The sequence below is a fragment of the Lonchura striata genome, chromosome 2, assembly GCF_050655825.1.
Source record: "Lonchura striata isolate lonStrDom1 chromosome 2, ASM5065582v1, whole genome shotgun sequence".
Taxonomy (NCBI): domain Eukaryota; kingdom Metazoa; phylum Chordata; class Aves; order Passeriformes; family Estrildidae; genus Lonchura; species Lonchura striata.
Genome location: NC_140704.1, coordinates 134,741,576 through 134,758,347, shown reverse-complemented (window position 1 = coordinate 134,758,347; position 16,772 = coordinate 134,741,576). Strand labels below are relative to the sequence as shown.

Sequence of the window (16,772 nt, the reverse complement as noted above, 5' to 3'; positions counted from 1 at the left end):
CTCCCCACCAACAACGAGTTTCAGTAAGTGTGGCTACGACAGGCATTGTGAACACTCAGCTGCCAAAGGCTCCCTGGAGGACTGAGGGATTTGCTTTTTGCTTTGGATATGGTATGAGCCCTTCCTCTGTGCACATTGGGTTTGTGTCTGACACAAACGAGCAGAAGTCTGAGAGCTTTGCAGCAGGAAATCTTCCACCATGGGAAATGGCAAGCAAATCTCATACTTACTGAGTAATCATTACACTGGCACTGGTTGCCAAAGAACAGTGGTGGCTCTTTCCAGAAGGTGAAAGCAGGAAAAACTGGACAGCATAATCCTTTAATCTAATATTTTATGACACTTCAAAATACCTTGAGTCTATTCTAATGCATCTTATTTTGGCTAAATTTGGACTACTTCTCTAGGAGCACTTGTTAGTGCTCCCATGGAGTCCTACATGGGGCCACCTCATGATTTCAAGATTAAATGTGGAAATCTGCCCCAGGCCCTTCTCTTAACACATACATGAAATACAGATGACAGAATGAATTTTCCTGCTTAGCACAGGCTCTAGTGATTTAGAACTGTGAAACACTTTAGGATCAGTGACTTAAAAATAGCCCCTAAAAATGTTTTACTGTATTTTTATTGCTTAAAAACTCCACGCCCTTTGAAATGAATGTTCCAAATAGTTCTGATACTGCAAGATACAAGTTCCTGTTCCAGTTAGAATAAACCATTGTTCACAGACAGAGCTGTTCTCCACAAAAGATAACTCCACTGCAACAGTAGCTCATTATATCTGAATGCAATCGTTCCTTCCACACAACTCCCTTTTCCCTTACAGGTCTAATTACTTAACCAGGCCAGCTCTGCATCCTTGTCAGGACAATTAACTAGACCGAGCTATAACTGTATTCTTGGCAATGATGGTGTAAATCCAGAGTAACCCCTTAATAACCCTTATTCCAGCACTCAGCCCAGTGCATCAGGAAATTATCTTTTTTTTTTGGACAGCTGCTACTGAGAATAGCTCTTTATTTAGAGCTTCCATGAACTGTTCAGAGTGGTTAACATCAACAGCAGCTGTAACTGTTTGCAGATAGATGTTACATAAGCACATTTTCCACTTCTTGACAGCAATGTTTCTGTTCTTGCGCTGAATTCCACGACTGAAGTTTTTATCATGTTATCTTCTTTGTTGGGGTTGAGGTAGAGCTTTTGTAGGGAACTAGCATGCTATAATTCAATAAGTTACTGCACTTTTTTTTTCCCCACAGAAGGTTAGTCTAAATATAGTGGATGCAGTCACCCAGAGACCAAAAAAACAAGAATATATGCAAAGAAATGATGCACTGAAAAATTAAACAAAAACTTTATATGCATAAAATTTCAGTATTAATGCTCCAACCTGCCCTCCTGTTTGCAGAAGGGACACCATAAGTTAGGAAGTTAGAAAGTCCCACCAGTAAAGGACAGTTACAGTAAATCTGTACCCAAATGATTTTTTTCAGTACTGATCTACTATTAAAAGAATAGTCAAAATAGTTTGTGATTGTATTAAAAAATTCCTATTAAGACTTTGGTTCTCCAAAGAAGAACCTGTTATTTGGGAATCAGTCACTGGTCAAAGACCGGATGACTGCATGCTGTGTTTTTGACCATAATCTAATGGGCTGTTTTTAGACATCAGCTCAAAAGGGATTTGCACAGAGGCAAGAAGAGGGCAGGCAAATGACCAAGAAAGTTCCCACTTCCTTGAACATCAGAACATCTTCTGGAGCCATGAACCCTGGTCAAATCTGGTGCAGGGTGTGCTGCTCAGCAGTGCCTGGCCTTCCCTTATAGCAGCACCAGTGTTCCAGCAAATATTTCAGCAAAGCCAGGAGAGCACATGAGGAACAAGTACTGTGCTTTGTCCCCTTCAGGCTCAGCTTTCTGGCTCTCTGTACTGAAGAGATGAGAGGTGTAAGCAGCCCCAGCGAGGCAGGCACCCATGCCATGGTCACCCCCATGGACAGGTGCTTGGGAGATCGTGGTGCAGGGAGTGAAAACCAAAGTCAGTCCCTTCTGGAGCTTCCAGAAAGTCAGAGAACATGCAAATGCAAATTCCTGTGTGGGAGAAAAGCTTTCAGTTCTCTGATGGATAGCCCAGGAGCAAGAAACCCCTTTAGCTTTTTTGCTCACTGGGCTGTGACAGCCTATGAGCAGTCTGATCTTAAGTCACAGCTACAAACCCCTTCAGTGCTGTAGGAAAACCAATTTATGAAACCTGCACATTTGGCAAAGAAGCAGGAAAGATGGTAGGAAGCATCTCAGCTGGTTCCAGTCTCACGTGGTACAGGGACCATACTGGAACTGGTGCCATTAGGCAGCCCTTGGGGTCCCATCCCATGGGATTGTTCCCAAACTGGAACTTTGGCAGCAACTGTTCCCAAAATCTCATTAATTCTCGCAGAAAACAGGTACCAAGAGTAGTTCAGATTAATCTAACCACTGGTCTTCACTGACTGCAATAATGAACTTAAATATTGGTGTGGATACGTGAGGTGGGACAAGAAATTCTGCTCCTGTCTTGGGAGTTTGCTCTCCTGTGGGAAGACCAGTAGCTGAAATCCTGCAGCTGGGAAGGTTCCAGGCACCAGGCTTGGTGCTGCACTTTGTGGAAAAAGATCAGTGCCTGATGTTGTGCAAGGTTGGATGAAGCTGTGACTGAAATACATCTGGGTGGGAAAAAATAAGCCTATAATTGGAAATACAGAAGTGATTTTGAAGCAGAAGATGACAAAATTTTTTATACAAACAAAAGGCAGTTGCAATGGTGTTGCACTGGCATGCTAACATCAAAATTAAAGTGTCATTTATAACTTTGTCATGGGCATGGAGAGGGCTGTGTGCATAATAATATACCTAAAGCATTTCTAATTTTAAAAAAATACTGCTTATTCATATCAAAGCCCTGTTAGACACTTAAAAGGACTCTAAAATGTGCATGGAAAGTACATTTCTATTGTGTTGGTATCATACAAACACACAAGAAAAATAAAATGATAAAGGCTAAAACCATTTCTCATTCCCTCAGTCTGCTTGCATGACCTTTCACATTTTCTTTCCCCTTGGATCACAAAAAAAAACACTTTAAAATACAGTGGGGATTGTCATTCCAAGTTACAATCCTCCAAGTATCAAAGTCTTACCAAACTGAAAGAAAACAGCAATATGTCTGTAGAATTTGTAAAGCTCTGCTATGAAGTTAGTGGTACTTCTTTGTAAATATAAAATGGCATTAAAAATGTCAGAAAGGATATTTTGGTTTTAAGCTTTATAGGAAAAATTTATTTAGGTTAATCTCTTTTATGTTCTCTAGGCATTTCTCCATAAATTTAAAAGCATGACTGATACCACCTGAATTATTAGGCAGCAGCATTGCAGGCAGTCCCACAGGAAAGCTACTTAATATACTTTGAAATTTTGCTTAGATGACCTGTCACAGTCCTGAACTGTGATTAGAAAAAAGTTTGCAGAACTCAGTTGCAGACTAGCCTGTTCTGCACCTCTGCTTCAATCCATTTCATATGCTGTTACCAGATGACAGAAGATGGAGTGTTTAATTTGTTTTAAAATACCTATATATCAAAGATTTAATGGGGCTAAATGAAAGAACTGTGCTTTAGGTCAAACTGCTTTAGACCTCTGCTTAGACCAAGAACTAAAATTATTTTTATTTTACACGTGTTGGATTTGCTGTATGCAAAAGTTTTTGCTTTTTAAATGACAATGATATTGACCAAGATATCCTGCGTAACTCTTAGAAACTTTGATCACATTATCACCATAAAACGTACTAAATCCAAACTTGTAACATTTACTTATTTTACGCCACCCTTCAGGCTAAGATGCTCTTGCAATCTATGGCAATTAAGCAGCACATCTGAGTGCAGCTGGGTATCAAAAGGCAACAAAAGTTTCCAAAGACACTGTTCCTAGGAAAGAAGCAGCCAGTACAGACTGATGTTACCAAACACCCTGTTTGGAACACAATTGCAACATTTTCAGCTATGGCTCCGACCAGCTCATTGATATGTACTCCTTATCTTGCTAAAAGTACATGGAGAGTTTCTCAGTAGCTGTAACTCATCACCCACAGACTGGCATCTGGTAGATGAAAAGTAACTGTAGTATGACACCAAAGTAACTATATAACAACACCAGATAATAGTGAAGTAGAAATTGTTAAAGAAACAGGGGTTCTCTCACCTTAGAGCAAACAAAAAGTTCTTCTAAGACTGCTAAATGCATTCTGTTTCCAAATGTAAACTTTCTTCCAGATATTCAATAATGGATTTGAAGAACAGTTGGGATTTTTCATTTACCTTATGGAGCTGTGCCCCCTAACATATCATTTCCCAAATGCAAAGCAGTTTTAGAGGAACAGAAACTGTAAGAATGCCAGGAAGAAACACAGTCCTTGTTTCCTGCCTACCCTGGCAGACCACTGCAAAGGGGGTGAGGGCAAGACAACCCCAGGGCTTAGGGTTTGCAAACCATCAGGAGGGATCACGCAGGAATGGCACTGCATGTATGGTGTAATTGCTTGCATCAATTTTCACCTTGTCCCATCTCTGAGTATCTGATAACAGTGGATGTGCCCTTCACATCCCCCCCTTTGCTTCTGCCCACTCAGACAGATGTATTTACTCTGAGCCAAATGTAACAACCTTGTGCCAACTGATGTAGCACTTCCAGGTAAAGGGACAAGGGGTTCCAGTTCAGCTATTTGTGCTTGGGACCACAGCCAAGACACAGGAGGCATAATCAGTTTCAAAGCAGATGCAGAACAGCTTCAAAACTTTTTTGAACAGGTGACATTAACTGTTCAAAATTCATCACAGCTATTGGTAGGTTCTCCCCATTACTAGTCTCCAACACAATTGATTAAATACAAACTAATCCTTGTTTCTAAATGAACTTAACTTAGACTAGTTTCCAGCTGCTCATTAGCATTATGTCTTACATCTAATTTAAATAGCCTTTTAATACATTGTTTTGTGTTTTGCAGAAGTAGAAACCTCTAATGGCACTACCTCTTGGTCTTTCTCAGTAAATAAAGCAGGAAAAGCTGATTGCCTCTCATACTACAGTATATCCAGCTTTTATATATACTTTTAGGAACTTTTTTGCATGTTCTCTGACTTTCAAGCATTGTTTTTTTTTACATAAATAGATGAATGAAATTTGCACTACTGACAGAGAAGGCAAGTCTCCCTTACTATTAATTGCTCTTTTTTTTTCTGCCCATAAATCCCAAGAGCAATTTTTGCAAATAGCAAAACAACCTAGGGATTCTAGTTTTGGCGCTTAAATCCCTAGGCTGCTTACAGGGTTACTGCATCCCAGCCACAGTTGTCAAAACATATGCTCATCTGTATTGCTCAGGCTTTTACACCTCTTTGCATTTGTTTCTGTAGCAACATTAGTGGCTGAATTCAAGTTCTCAGTCTAGCTCAGCTTCAGCCACGCATTTTATTAGAAGTGAATTTGCTGGGAAAAGTCACAAGCACAGGGAAATACAGAGATGTGCTCAGTCTGGGCAATGCAGGGTAGGGTCTTCCAGAGGATGACACAGAACAGACAGATTATACTCCTGCTCACAACTTCCCACCAAAGGACTCAATCCCTTCTAGACTGTGAGCCTGGAGAAGCTCTCCCATGGGTGACATCAGCTTTTTTAAAGTGCCTCTTGGGGTCCAACATTATTAATGGAAGTCAGGAGGAGCATGAAGTCTATTGCTGATTGCTGGAGACCTTCCTCTACTCAAAATAGAAACTCACTGGCATATGGTCAGCTTGACCACAACCCTTTTCTGTCTGCCAGCTAACCCCTCCTAATCCATGTGATACATCCTGTATTGATCTGGTGCTTTATTGCTGCTCTGAGCATCATGCTGAGAAGTCAAACATCTCATCAAAGTCCATTATGGCCCTGCCCATCGTTATTGATGAAGTCAGTAATCTTGTCAGTGAAGGAAAATTAGTTTGCCTGCAGGACTGATTTTTCATGAAACTGTGCTGGCAGTCATTAATAATTTTTTTCTGGTCTAATCCATTATCAATTGACCGTCCTTTCAGCCCCAGCCCTTCTGTTACTATTCTGCTTGGTAGCAGTGTCTGGCTAATCAGTCTATAATTATCCTGGAAATCCCTCTTGCCCTTTTAGGCACTGGCAGTTTAGTGCCACTGAAGACCTGTGACATTTCATTACCAGTCCAGAATATGATTTACAACAGCAAGACAAAGATGTGTGCAACCAACGATTCAACACTCCAGAGTAGCAGTACAGATCACAGAGTGCTCTGCTGCATCATACCCAATCCCTTTCAAGGCCTGTTCTTTCTATTTCTGCCACAAAAGGACCTGTTATTTTTTTATCTGCAAGGAAATAAAGGCATCTTTTAGCACACATTTCAAGAGGAACAGCTGGTCTTTGCCCTTCTAGTGAGTCAGCTCCAAATGTAGCACCATATTTTCAGCAGAAGAGCAAAGGCTTTTAAGTGCATATTTACCAGCTTGTTTTTGTCCCTTCATTTTCTTGTACAGTGACCAAGACTGAATAAAATCTGGTTACAGCTCATGCTCTGGGAGGTGGATGAAGTTCTGCAGCCACAGAGATGCTTGTGCTGCCAGAAGAGCAGGGCTGGCACTGATGCAGCAGCAAGGGTCTATGGGCGAGGACAGGCAGGAAGGGTCCAGCAGTGGCAGTGCCAGCTGTAGTACTCCCAAACCATGCCTGTAATTTGCTCTTTTCCACTCATATCTCTGAGAATCTTTTGATTTATGTCTCTGCTTCTCTTCCAATGCACCATCAGCTGTGAATGCAGGTGGGTGTTAAATAAGATGAAGGATAACAGGCACCTGATACATCCCAGCTCTCACTGGCATGACACATTGCCTCTTCCTGCAGATTTGTGTGGCTACTTATCTGCCTGCTGTTTCTCATTACCTGGTATTTGTACCAGCCAGCTTTCCAGCCATACAACAAAGTTCACAGCCAAGCTAATCTGTATTCAGGTTCTCAAGGCAGATTTTCAGATACATTTGCAGCACTGGCTTCTCCAGAGCTCTGCAACTCCACGTGAACCCTGCTCAGTGTGGGACGTGGTCCTGTGATGAGACAGAGGCTGGTGGCCTCTTGTCTTTGCTCTAGGAGGTTGTGATCATATCTTGTACACTTATGCAATACTGGCCATAGATGTTTGGCCAAAGCAGAACGAGAAGGGAGACTCTAAATTCCCTAGGCCATAATCCAAAATATTTTCTAGCAAAACCAAACCTACACTCAATCAAACTCCTGCCTAATTAAATGTGTTATAGCTACCAAATAAATTAAAAGGAGCAACAAAATATCCTTGAAATGGTACCAAAAATAAGCCACTGGATATGAACACAACAACTGTGAATGCAAAAACAATTATTTATCATCCATGTCTTGCAATATGAGTCTCACTCTAAATGAATGGTGCTGAGCTTTCACATCATTGCAAAACCTCCTTCAGCTTTTCACATATGTTGTAGTAAGTAAGTAATGTAGCCTTGCAAGGATGTTGAATTCAGACTGGCAAGGACTGAAAGAACTTCTCAATGATTGTATGAGAAGGATACCACTGGCTAGAAATACATGGCAGAAATTTCACCTTATAAAAGTTTTTCCCCCAAAGCCCCCAAAGGCCTGTGAACATCAAGTGATTTACCAGCTGACGGAGGTAGTCCTGAATTGTGCTGGGATAGACGAGTACACTGATGGCAACCAACGTGTTGAGAGCAAAGTCAAAGATCTGGTAACAGAAGAAAGGGATGATCCAAACTGCATGTTGCTGAAAAGAAAATAAATTAGAAACTCATCAGTCATAAGTTAAAATAGAGGCATATGTCTTTCTACAGGAATCTAAGGAATATTTGACATTATGGAGTATTAAATCAGCTAAAGGAAATATAACATTCAGCCAAAAGGTTTGGCCAAGGCAATTTGGCTGCTCTACTGCAGTCATATGTGCAATGCAACTCCCACAGTTCAATACATTAGGAGATTTATAAACCACACAATACTTTTCCTTTCTAATTAATAGGATCAATGTTGAAACAAACCACAGGCTTGGGGGGTGAATGGGAAAGAATTCCCTTAACTTTGATAGGTACAAGATTCAGTTCTCTGAATTCCCCATTTGCCCAGAGCTTACTCATATTTGAAACTTGCAATCAACACAACTGCAGCAGGGGGCCCTGGGGTACCACTGATCTAAGCAATCAGTTCTGCTGCCTCTTCAACTTCTTTTCCCTCTCCCAATTTTCAGCTAAACAAGTAAAGAAGCAATTGCTAGAAAAGAGTTTTCTTAATTTTGTTTCTGTGCAATTGTGTGTTTCACTTTATTAATGTCTTCCCCAAATGTAAAGAATTACCTTATATGCACCATATGTAGCCATTGCACAGATCAGAATCATGAGGAGAGAAATTGCAGTGGCAATGCACATATCTGGAAAAGAGACATCACATCAATGATTGCAGACAAACTCAGAGCTTGGTTCAGTTAAATTGCCACCTCCCTCGTGCAGAGCAGTTCAAAGGCAGGGTGGGAGATGTGTGGAGATGGGGTCAGGGGCATCGTTCAGGCATTGCTGGAGGAAATCTCTGGCTTTTGTGGGGAACCTCCTAAATTACAGCATTACACTGTGCTGACACACACTAACACTGTGCAAACCACTACAGCCTCTATGAGACTATGGAGATGAATGGTCTAGTTTTTATAAGTATTTTCAAAAATCAGGAGCAGTTTTGACAAGACTGTCTTACTGGTGGTGCTGATATCTGTAGTCAGAATGTGTCTGATTTTCTGCACTACAGATTGTTTCTTCAACAACAGCTGCTGCATACCATTGCTCATATATCTTTATACTGGAAAAGGAGCAAAACTGGCAGATCAAGTCATCTTAGCAGAAATTTTTCATTTCAACCAACAACACTACAAATATATATTTATTAGTGAAAATGTATAACTGTCAGGAAAGGTAAAGCAGTAAAGGAAGGAAAATATTCTATTCTTTAAAGTTTTGATTGGAGGAATTACAGGACTCCTATATTTTTATTCTACTGCTGATCAGTTTTCATTTAACTTTTCATCAGATTTAAGAAGTTCCTAAGCCAGGAACAGCTGGAAGGAGATCCCGGAGGGAAAAATTACATGTTTGGTCTTTTCATATGCACTTCCCTAGGTATCATTACAGACCACTGTCAGGAAATCAGAAGTGAATTTCTGAACTTGACCTTACAGTGAGTTTGGGAGTGCAATTGTGACTATTTTTCTGAGGTTAAGCCTGTGCACAAAGACCATGTGAGGTATATAGGACATGGCTTTAGAGATCCCACCTCTGCTGGTATCTGTGAGGTATGTGCTGTTCACATTGCTGTCAGCAGGTTTAAACTACCGGCCTTCATGAGGAGGCATGGAGGAGCTCTGAGATGCACAAACACACAACAGTGTTCAGGATGCTCACCACCCTGGCTCTGGAAGCATTGAAGTGTAAAGATGGCATCATTTCACCACAGAGCTGCCACAACATCTAACTCCAACACATGATGAGGAGTACCCCATAGCATGGAACAGTCCTCAACTCAACTCCCTGGATGCATCAAAATGAGGTTCTGGGTACGTTCCCTGGATCCTGAAAGGATCTGGCAGCTGTGGACAGGTCTCACCTGCCACCACCAGGAAGCAGTGCAGGCTCACCCAGGTCATGGCTGAGGAGGAAGGACAGGCACTAAGTCTTGTCTGTCATTATTTCCAGCCTACCAGAATGATCATCCATGTAGAGAAAAAAAGACCCAGTCCTTGATCCTCCTGTGCCTGAGGGAGTACAAACTTTGCCCTAGATGGCACTAATCCAGATTTCTGCTGGCCCTTGATGCAGAGAGGAACCTGAGATTTGTGAAGATGGAGGAAAAAGCAAAAGCAAGAGGAGACTGCTGCTGGCAGGTGAGGACATCTCCAGAGCTGCTTGTGTTGTCTGGCTCCTTGGGCACTCCATCTACCAACAGCAGGATTAAGGACATAGAACCCAGGTCTCTCCTTCTCCAGAACACTGCCTGTCTCCTAGGTTTCAGGATTCATGTTCTCTGTCTTGCCCCCAGAGCTTGTCCTTGTGATTGCATAGGAACCCAGCTGCCACAGAAAAAGTCCTCTGGCAGACTACTTCCTAATTTAATGGATTACATTTGAAGGATAAAGTGCCCTTTCCTGGCACTTGGAGGATTACATTCAAACCACAGTAGTCTGATGAGGCCCTGGATCACAGATGTCCTTTCTCACAGTAGAAATGCTTGAATCTTTGTCTTATTGTCAAACTAAGCAGGTCTTACCCAGGAGAGTGGCCTGCATCCAGCAGTGAGTTCAGCCCACCCGCTTCCTTCACAGTGGCTTCCTGCAACTCAGCTCATGGGTGCTACTCGATGCCATCAGGAGGCAGCTGGGCTCCCTGCTCATCACTCAGGAGGGAATGACACCTCAGTGCATCCCAAACTGCTCTGCAAATGCACCTCCTTCTCCTCTTAGAAAGTGTAGAGAATCCAGACAACCAATGCAGTGTTTGAGCTGCATTACCTCAGCCATTTCTAGGTTTTTAGGAGCTGTAAAGGCTCTGCTGTGCCTGTTAGAAGTGATCTGAATTATGTCCTCAAGAGGAAGAAACATCCACAAAATACACCTCTAATAATAAAAGGTACTGCAGCCTCTTAAGACACTTCTGGTTGTGTAGCCATGTACTCTGTCTGCCTACATACATCCTGTGAAATCAAAATTATTTTGAATAGACCAGGTAAAATTAAGGTAATGAAAGAAAAATAGAGAAGTGAAAATGGCTGCTGTAGCCACTAACTTCAATTGAACCTCTTGTAAAAGAGGCTCTTGGTTCAATATTTTGATTCTGACTACCAGTCAGGAGGCATTGCTTATGCATTTGTTCTTGATCCCAACCACATACTTCCTGCATCCAGGGGGAAGCTGCTGTCATTGTCATTTGCAGCAGATGCAAATGTCACAAGTTCCACTTTGCTGGTGACTGTGGCAGTATTGGTTCAGAGCCAGAGCCCAGCAAACTGTGATGAACTTGACATTGAAGTTCTTGTCCAACACACTCATGCTCTCTGTCTCCAGTGCCTCCCTAACTGTGCTCCATCGTGCCAAGTCCTAGTTGGCTCAAGCTAGTTCTTTCTCATTTAAGGCTTCATTGGGTTTTTTGAGCTGTGTCAGCTTCAATTAATCAGAATGAAACTAGATATGCAGCACATTAAATGAGAAACTGACAGGGGTGTATGATTTTTTTTTCCAGCCATGCTGTGCTATGGCATTCATAGCTAGAAGGTCTGTACTTGGACTGCTGAAGGGGTTATCCAGCCTATTTGTCCTAGATGGATTTTTGAGCTTTCTCCTTGGGTTTAAAGAAACCAGTTGAGTTTTTTTTAATTCTTATACCTTACAGTGAGATCCTACTTTCCTGCCTCTTTGGAGAGAAAATGCTGCTGGGCTGGGCAGAGCTCCTGTCACGGGGTGTGCACAGCCAGTGCAGCTCAAGCTCCCTCAAGTCACCTCAAAAGTATTTCCTTGCCTTCCCCTCTCCTCTTGCAGAGGAGGCTGATGGTGGGTGCTGCAGGGACAGGGAGGAGCAGCCAGCAAGGCCAGTCCCTGAGCCAGGACTTGTGTGGAGCAATGAAGACCTCAAATCCCCATCACCTGCCCCAGCCCAGTTAATCGCTGGCCCCCAGCTTTGACAGCAGGGGCCAGAAAGCTGCTGATCAGCAGCCTGCAATCCTCAGGCAGTTTCTCCACTCTCCCAGCCTTATTTATCCAAGAGCCTCCTGACTGCCAGCTAAGGATTACTGCCCTGCTCTCTCCTCCAGGCTGCTTGTGCAAGCTTGACACCACTGCTGCCAGGCACCACGCAGCCTCCTGGGTCACAGCCTGCACAGCAGCAGCATTTTCTCCCTGGGAAAGAGGGCTATGAGAAGAAAAGAGTATTCTGCACTTTTGAGCCCAGCACATTTATTCCAGAGTATAGAATTAAGAGGGGAAGATCCTGAATATCCTATACTGGAAAGGGGTCTAGTCTTTTGCCTCTCCCTATATCTGGGACTAGCACTACATAGGAGGTGTTCATGGACTCGGACAGGAATACACCTACTCCACCACTTCCATTTATCCCCCAGCAGAAATCTAAACCTCCTGTTTGTAGATTTCTTTATAAATTTTTTCTATTTGAATTAATATTTTTAAGTCCTGGGTGCATGTATTATTCAGCAGAAAGACCCTCACATTATTCTCCCCTGTCCTGAGATGTCTGCTTGCCCTGTCTACCCATGCCAGGGCAGGGACATGAGCAGATTTTGACCTAAGTTGCTGATATCAGTGTCAAAGTTCCCCTCAGGTCCTGTAGGGTATGCACAGGATTTCAATCCTTGTTGTCATGTGGCCTGTGAAGTATCACACACACATCTCTGACGCTATGACAGCAGTAAATAAAACCAAGCAACACCCACTGCTTGTTTGGGCTGTTGACATGTCAGGATGATGATCTGTGTGTCTGAAGAAGCTGAGCAGAAGGCTCAGGCAAAACCCTCATGGAAGCCAAAATGAATTATAGGGCTTTTCCATCTCCTGCTCTGAGATTATTAGTCTTTTAACAGCAGCAGTATTACATTGAGCAGCTCACACATTTCTAATTTTCTCTAGTCCAGCTTCTAAACTCCCTCAGGAAATAATAAAAAAAAAAAAAAAAGAGACTAAATGGGCTCAGCTGGGCACAGGAGGTAGCCCAGCATTTTACCAGGTTCTGAGATGTACATCTTGGAGAACCACACAAGCCACACAAACTGGTGTCTGCCAGTACTTCCCTCTGCCACATGGTTAAGTCTTGGCAGACTTTCTTCCCCTTGCTTCCTTTTCTAGAATAGAAGGGAAAATAAATAACCTATAGCTTGTTTTCTAAGTGTTCAGGTAAATCCTTTCCCTGACTAATTGAACTGGTACTTTGGAGCTTCTGGTAATACCCTTGGAACCACACTAAATCCTGGAATTAGAACAGATGTTGCACTGGAATTTTCAAGCAGTTTGCACCAGACTGGCTGTGGCTCTGCAGGTGGCAGGAATTTTTCACACTGCTGGAACAGAAAATTGAGAATTCTCCATAAACCAGGCACAGCTAGAAATAAATCTGAATACAAATATTGGGAGAATCCTGGTCTCTTGGAAGTCAAGGGAAACCTTGACTTCATTAAATTCATTTGACTGTGACACAGCTGATAAGGTTTTTTTCCAGATGCTATTTTCAGATCTTTTATGAGGGATTCCCTTACAGGAGAGAAGGAAAGGGACCGACAAGTTTTACATGTAAACCCTGTGTCTGCATTTTTTTGTTGTTTGCTATTGATAATAGCATCAATAGGAATGAGAATAATGGCTATTAGTGTTTGTGTCATTATTATTTGTCAACAGAAGTACATGCAGATAATAACTTTGGGATCTTCTTTAACATAAAAAATTAGGTATCTTCCTGTATTTCATACACGTGCTTTCAATGCATGCAGCTAACATGACAAACACTTCTTCAAAAAAGATAAATAAAAGTAGGAAAAGAGTATGTGGAAGCTTTTATGATGATTTATCTCATAATAAAACATTTCATTACATTTGAACAAATACAGTCATGCTTAAATAATAGAAGAAAAAATTATCTCCTGCCAGCTATTTCCAGTAACCATAAGTCAGTAGCTTGATTCAACTGCCTTTACTCAGTAAGGCAACAAACCAGAGGGAGTCAAAGAATAAAAGGAGACATTAATTCAAGTGTTAATTCATAATTTAACTGCCTGTGAAATGTTCCCTTTACCAAATGGAAATTAGGTTGCTTGGCCCATAAGCCATCCTTTCACAATCTTGCAGGATTCACTTCAGAAGCCTTGATAAAAATATACAGAAAATACAATTTTCAAGTGTAGATGGAAATCCCCAATGTCTTTATCTGACAGCTACTGCATTACAAAACAGAATTACGATTTTAAAACCTTGGGCACTGGCAGGCCTCTGATGTCAGCTATATAAAACCACACTGACAGACAGTTATTACCAAGGTTAATCTCTGAGAATTAGGACAAGGCAGTCAGTTTTAATATGTCAGAATCAGCTAGGAGCCCATCTGTATCTACTATGGTCCTTACTTTCTTAAATCCAGTTATATAAAAAGATTTTTAGTCTGAAGTTGTAGGTGGTTTTCCAATGAAGACACAAAAATGTAGCGATCACCCCTTATCATTAATTCAATGTAGACCCTCAAGGCATATTTGCAGTAAAGACCTTGTGGAAATAAGGATCCCTTAAATGATACCCAGCATCTCTGACACAACAATGGGCAATTTTTTTTTAATCACGTGTGGGGCTATTGCTTCTCCTACAGATATTTTTATTGACTTCAGTAGGAATGAGGAAAGGACTTAGAACCTTTAGCTGTAGAAGGGGGGATTCTGAGCAGAAAGACACAAGTGTGATTAGAAAAAAACCTTGTTTCAGACTACTATGAGAAGTGTTGAATGTAGCCATCTTGTGAGCAGAAATTAAAATAAACAGACATTTTTATCAAAATCACATTGAGGGAAAACTTTACTAGATAGGAATTAAACAGTTAAATCAACAAACCACCAAAAAAATTGAAAAAGTTATGGAACAAGGAAACATTTTCAAAGGACAGGAGGTTCTGTAGGAGACAATAAATGGCCTTGCTTACCCTTCTCTGAAACTATATTGAAGATTTTCTATTATGCCTTTCAGTAAGAGAAGGAATTTCTCCGTGCTTTTGTTAATATGCCTGTACAGTTGATATTTGTATTTGCATCTATTCGAGCAGGTTTGTGCAAGTCATGCCACATGCACAGGGGATGCATGAACACATCCAGCATGAACAAATGCACTCAGCTCTCTGAACAGCAGCGTGGGCTCTTGTGCATGTGCAGGCACTTGGGACTTGGTGCTGCGACAGGCAGAGACTCCATATCTCCCTCTGGCCTGCAAAATTCCCCCAGGGCTTTCAGCACCATGCTCAGGGACACATCTCCCTGCCAAGGGCTGGCTCTGCCTCTGCCAAGCCAGGACACAGCAGAGCAGATGGATTGATTACTAATGGGTATGTGGCAGATAAGGTTACTACTAGGAAACAAGTTTGAACTGTGTCATGACACCTTTCACAATAAAAATGCATCTGTAAAATACAAAGGTGAAACAATAATTAAAAGGACAGTAGTTACTGGAATGATAGGACAGTTACATAAATGCTGGAGTAATGAATGCTAATAATTAGGGAATTTGTACTTACTGGCATCATCCATAAATTCAAATTCACCCCCTAATTCAGCACTAGTCAGGTGGTACTGGTCAGGATCAGTCAGGGCACTCAGCAGAATCAGTAAGACCACTGAATTTATAATCTACAGAGAGGAAAAAGGGAAAAGGATCAGTGAAAGTAATCCATGAAAAACCTCGGGGCAGCACATGCCCACCATATTTCACACCAGCTATGACAGAGATTGTTTTCCAACTAACACTGCAATTAATTTCTCTAAGTTAGTGTAAGCAGGACTTAATTCTTCCCTAAGTGGCAGCATGAAAATTATACAAAGTGTCAATGGATTACCTCTTTTCATTCCAGCTCTATTCCACAGCAGGAAAGTTACCACTGCTCTTTCAGACTATAAAACACGTTAGCACATCAGGCAGGCATTTTGATGTTATTACAAATGGGTGCTGTAATCAAGGACTATCAGCATGGCAGAACTAGAATTGGGGGCAGACCCTGTAAAATTGCTAGATGATCAAAGAGGAGCTCTAGTACTGGAAAGGGCTGTGTTTTCAGAGGTCATGAGTGAGGAGCTGGTTCAGGTGAGCTGCTAAATGAGGAGGCCTGGGGGGGTGGAGGGAGGTGGCAATGTGAGCCCTGTGTCTGAGGCTCACATTCCTGTGTCAGATGGCACAGATGGACATTCACAACCACCAAGAAATGCAGTAAGTGAATTAAATGCCAAGAATATCAAGTGATCCAGCAGAAGCGGATTGTCAAGTATCGGCTATGAACGGATTGGAGAGGTAGCCAAGAGCTGTATTTTAAAACAAATCTGAACAAAATGCTCATATTGCTTTGAAGTCAAGAGAGCTAATTGCAGAAAAGTAGATTGCTCAGCATGAAATAATGCAGCCAGGAGAAAAGCTTATTCTACAGAACTAGGAAGATAACTGGTGAAGAAGAAAATGGAAAGAAGAATGCTGAAAACATTACACTTGGAAAGATGGATTTTATTGCTTTGGTTCTCACTTCAAAGTCATCCTAATCTGATCACAGTTACCAACAGCAACAAGAAGGTGTAGGTGTAACAGAGGTTATTTCAAGACGTAACAGGCTAGAGAATTTTTCAGGTAAGATAAGTAAGTCCTTTTTGATAGGTAAATTCCATCAAGCCTAGCTGATACCAGATCTGCTAGCAATCTTTGAAAACTGCTGAGAATAGATTGACTTAACAAAACAAGAAAGGAGCAAGCATAGTTTATGCATTTTCAAAGCAGGAATGTCATGTAATGAATTTCTAGATAGACTGTGAGAACAAAATAAGAACAGATAATCAAGCAGTCTCCCCATTAACACTTCAAATTTGTATGGTAACAAGTAACAATCACCATGGGCTTGTCAAGGACAAACTGCAAGAAAGT

At 41.7% G+C, this 16,772-nt stretch overlaps 1 protein-coding gene across 1 annotated transcript in view; it reads right to left on the bottom strand.

Annotated features, from left to right (window-relative positions):
• Window positions 1-16,772, bottom strand: part of LAPTM4B (lysosomal protein transmembrane 4 beta) — a 60,650-nt gene that overhangs the window by 26,299 nt on the left and 17,579 nt on the right. Inside the window, exons 2-4 of the mRNA XM_021543256.4 lie at window positions 15,388-15,499; window positions 8,437-8,510; window positions 7,731-7,853 (exon numbers count right to left, since the gene is read on the bottom strand). Of these exons, the coding sequence (XP_021398931.2) occupies window positions 7,731-7,853; window positions 8,437-8,510; window positions 15,388-15,499 (309 nt within the window). The remainder of the gene's footprint in view (window positions 1-7,730; window positions 7,854-8,436; window positions 8,511-15,387; window positions 15,500-16,772) is intronic.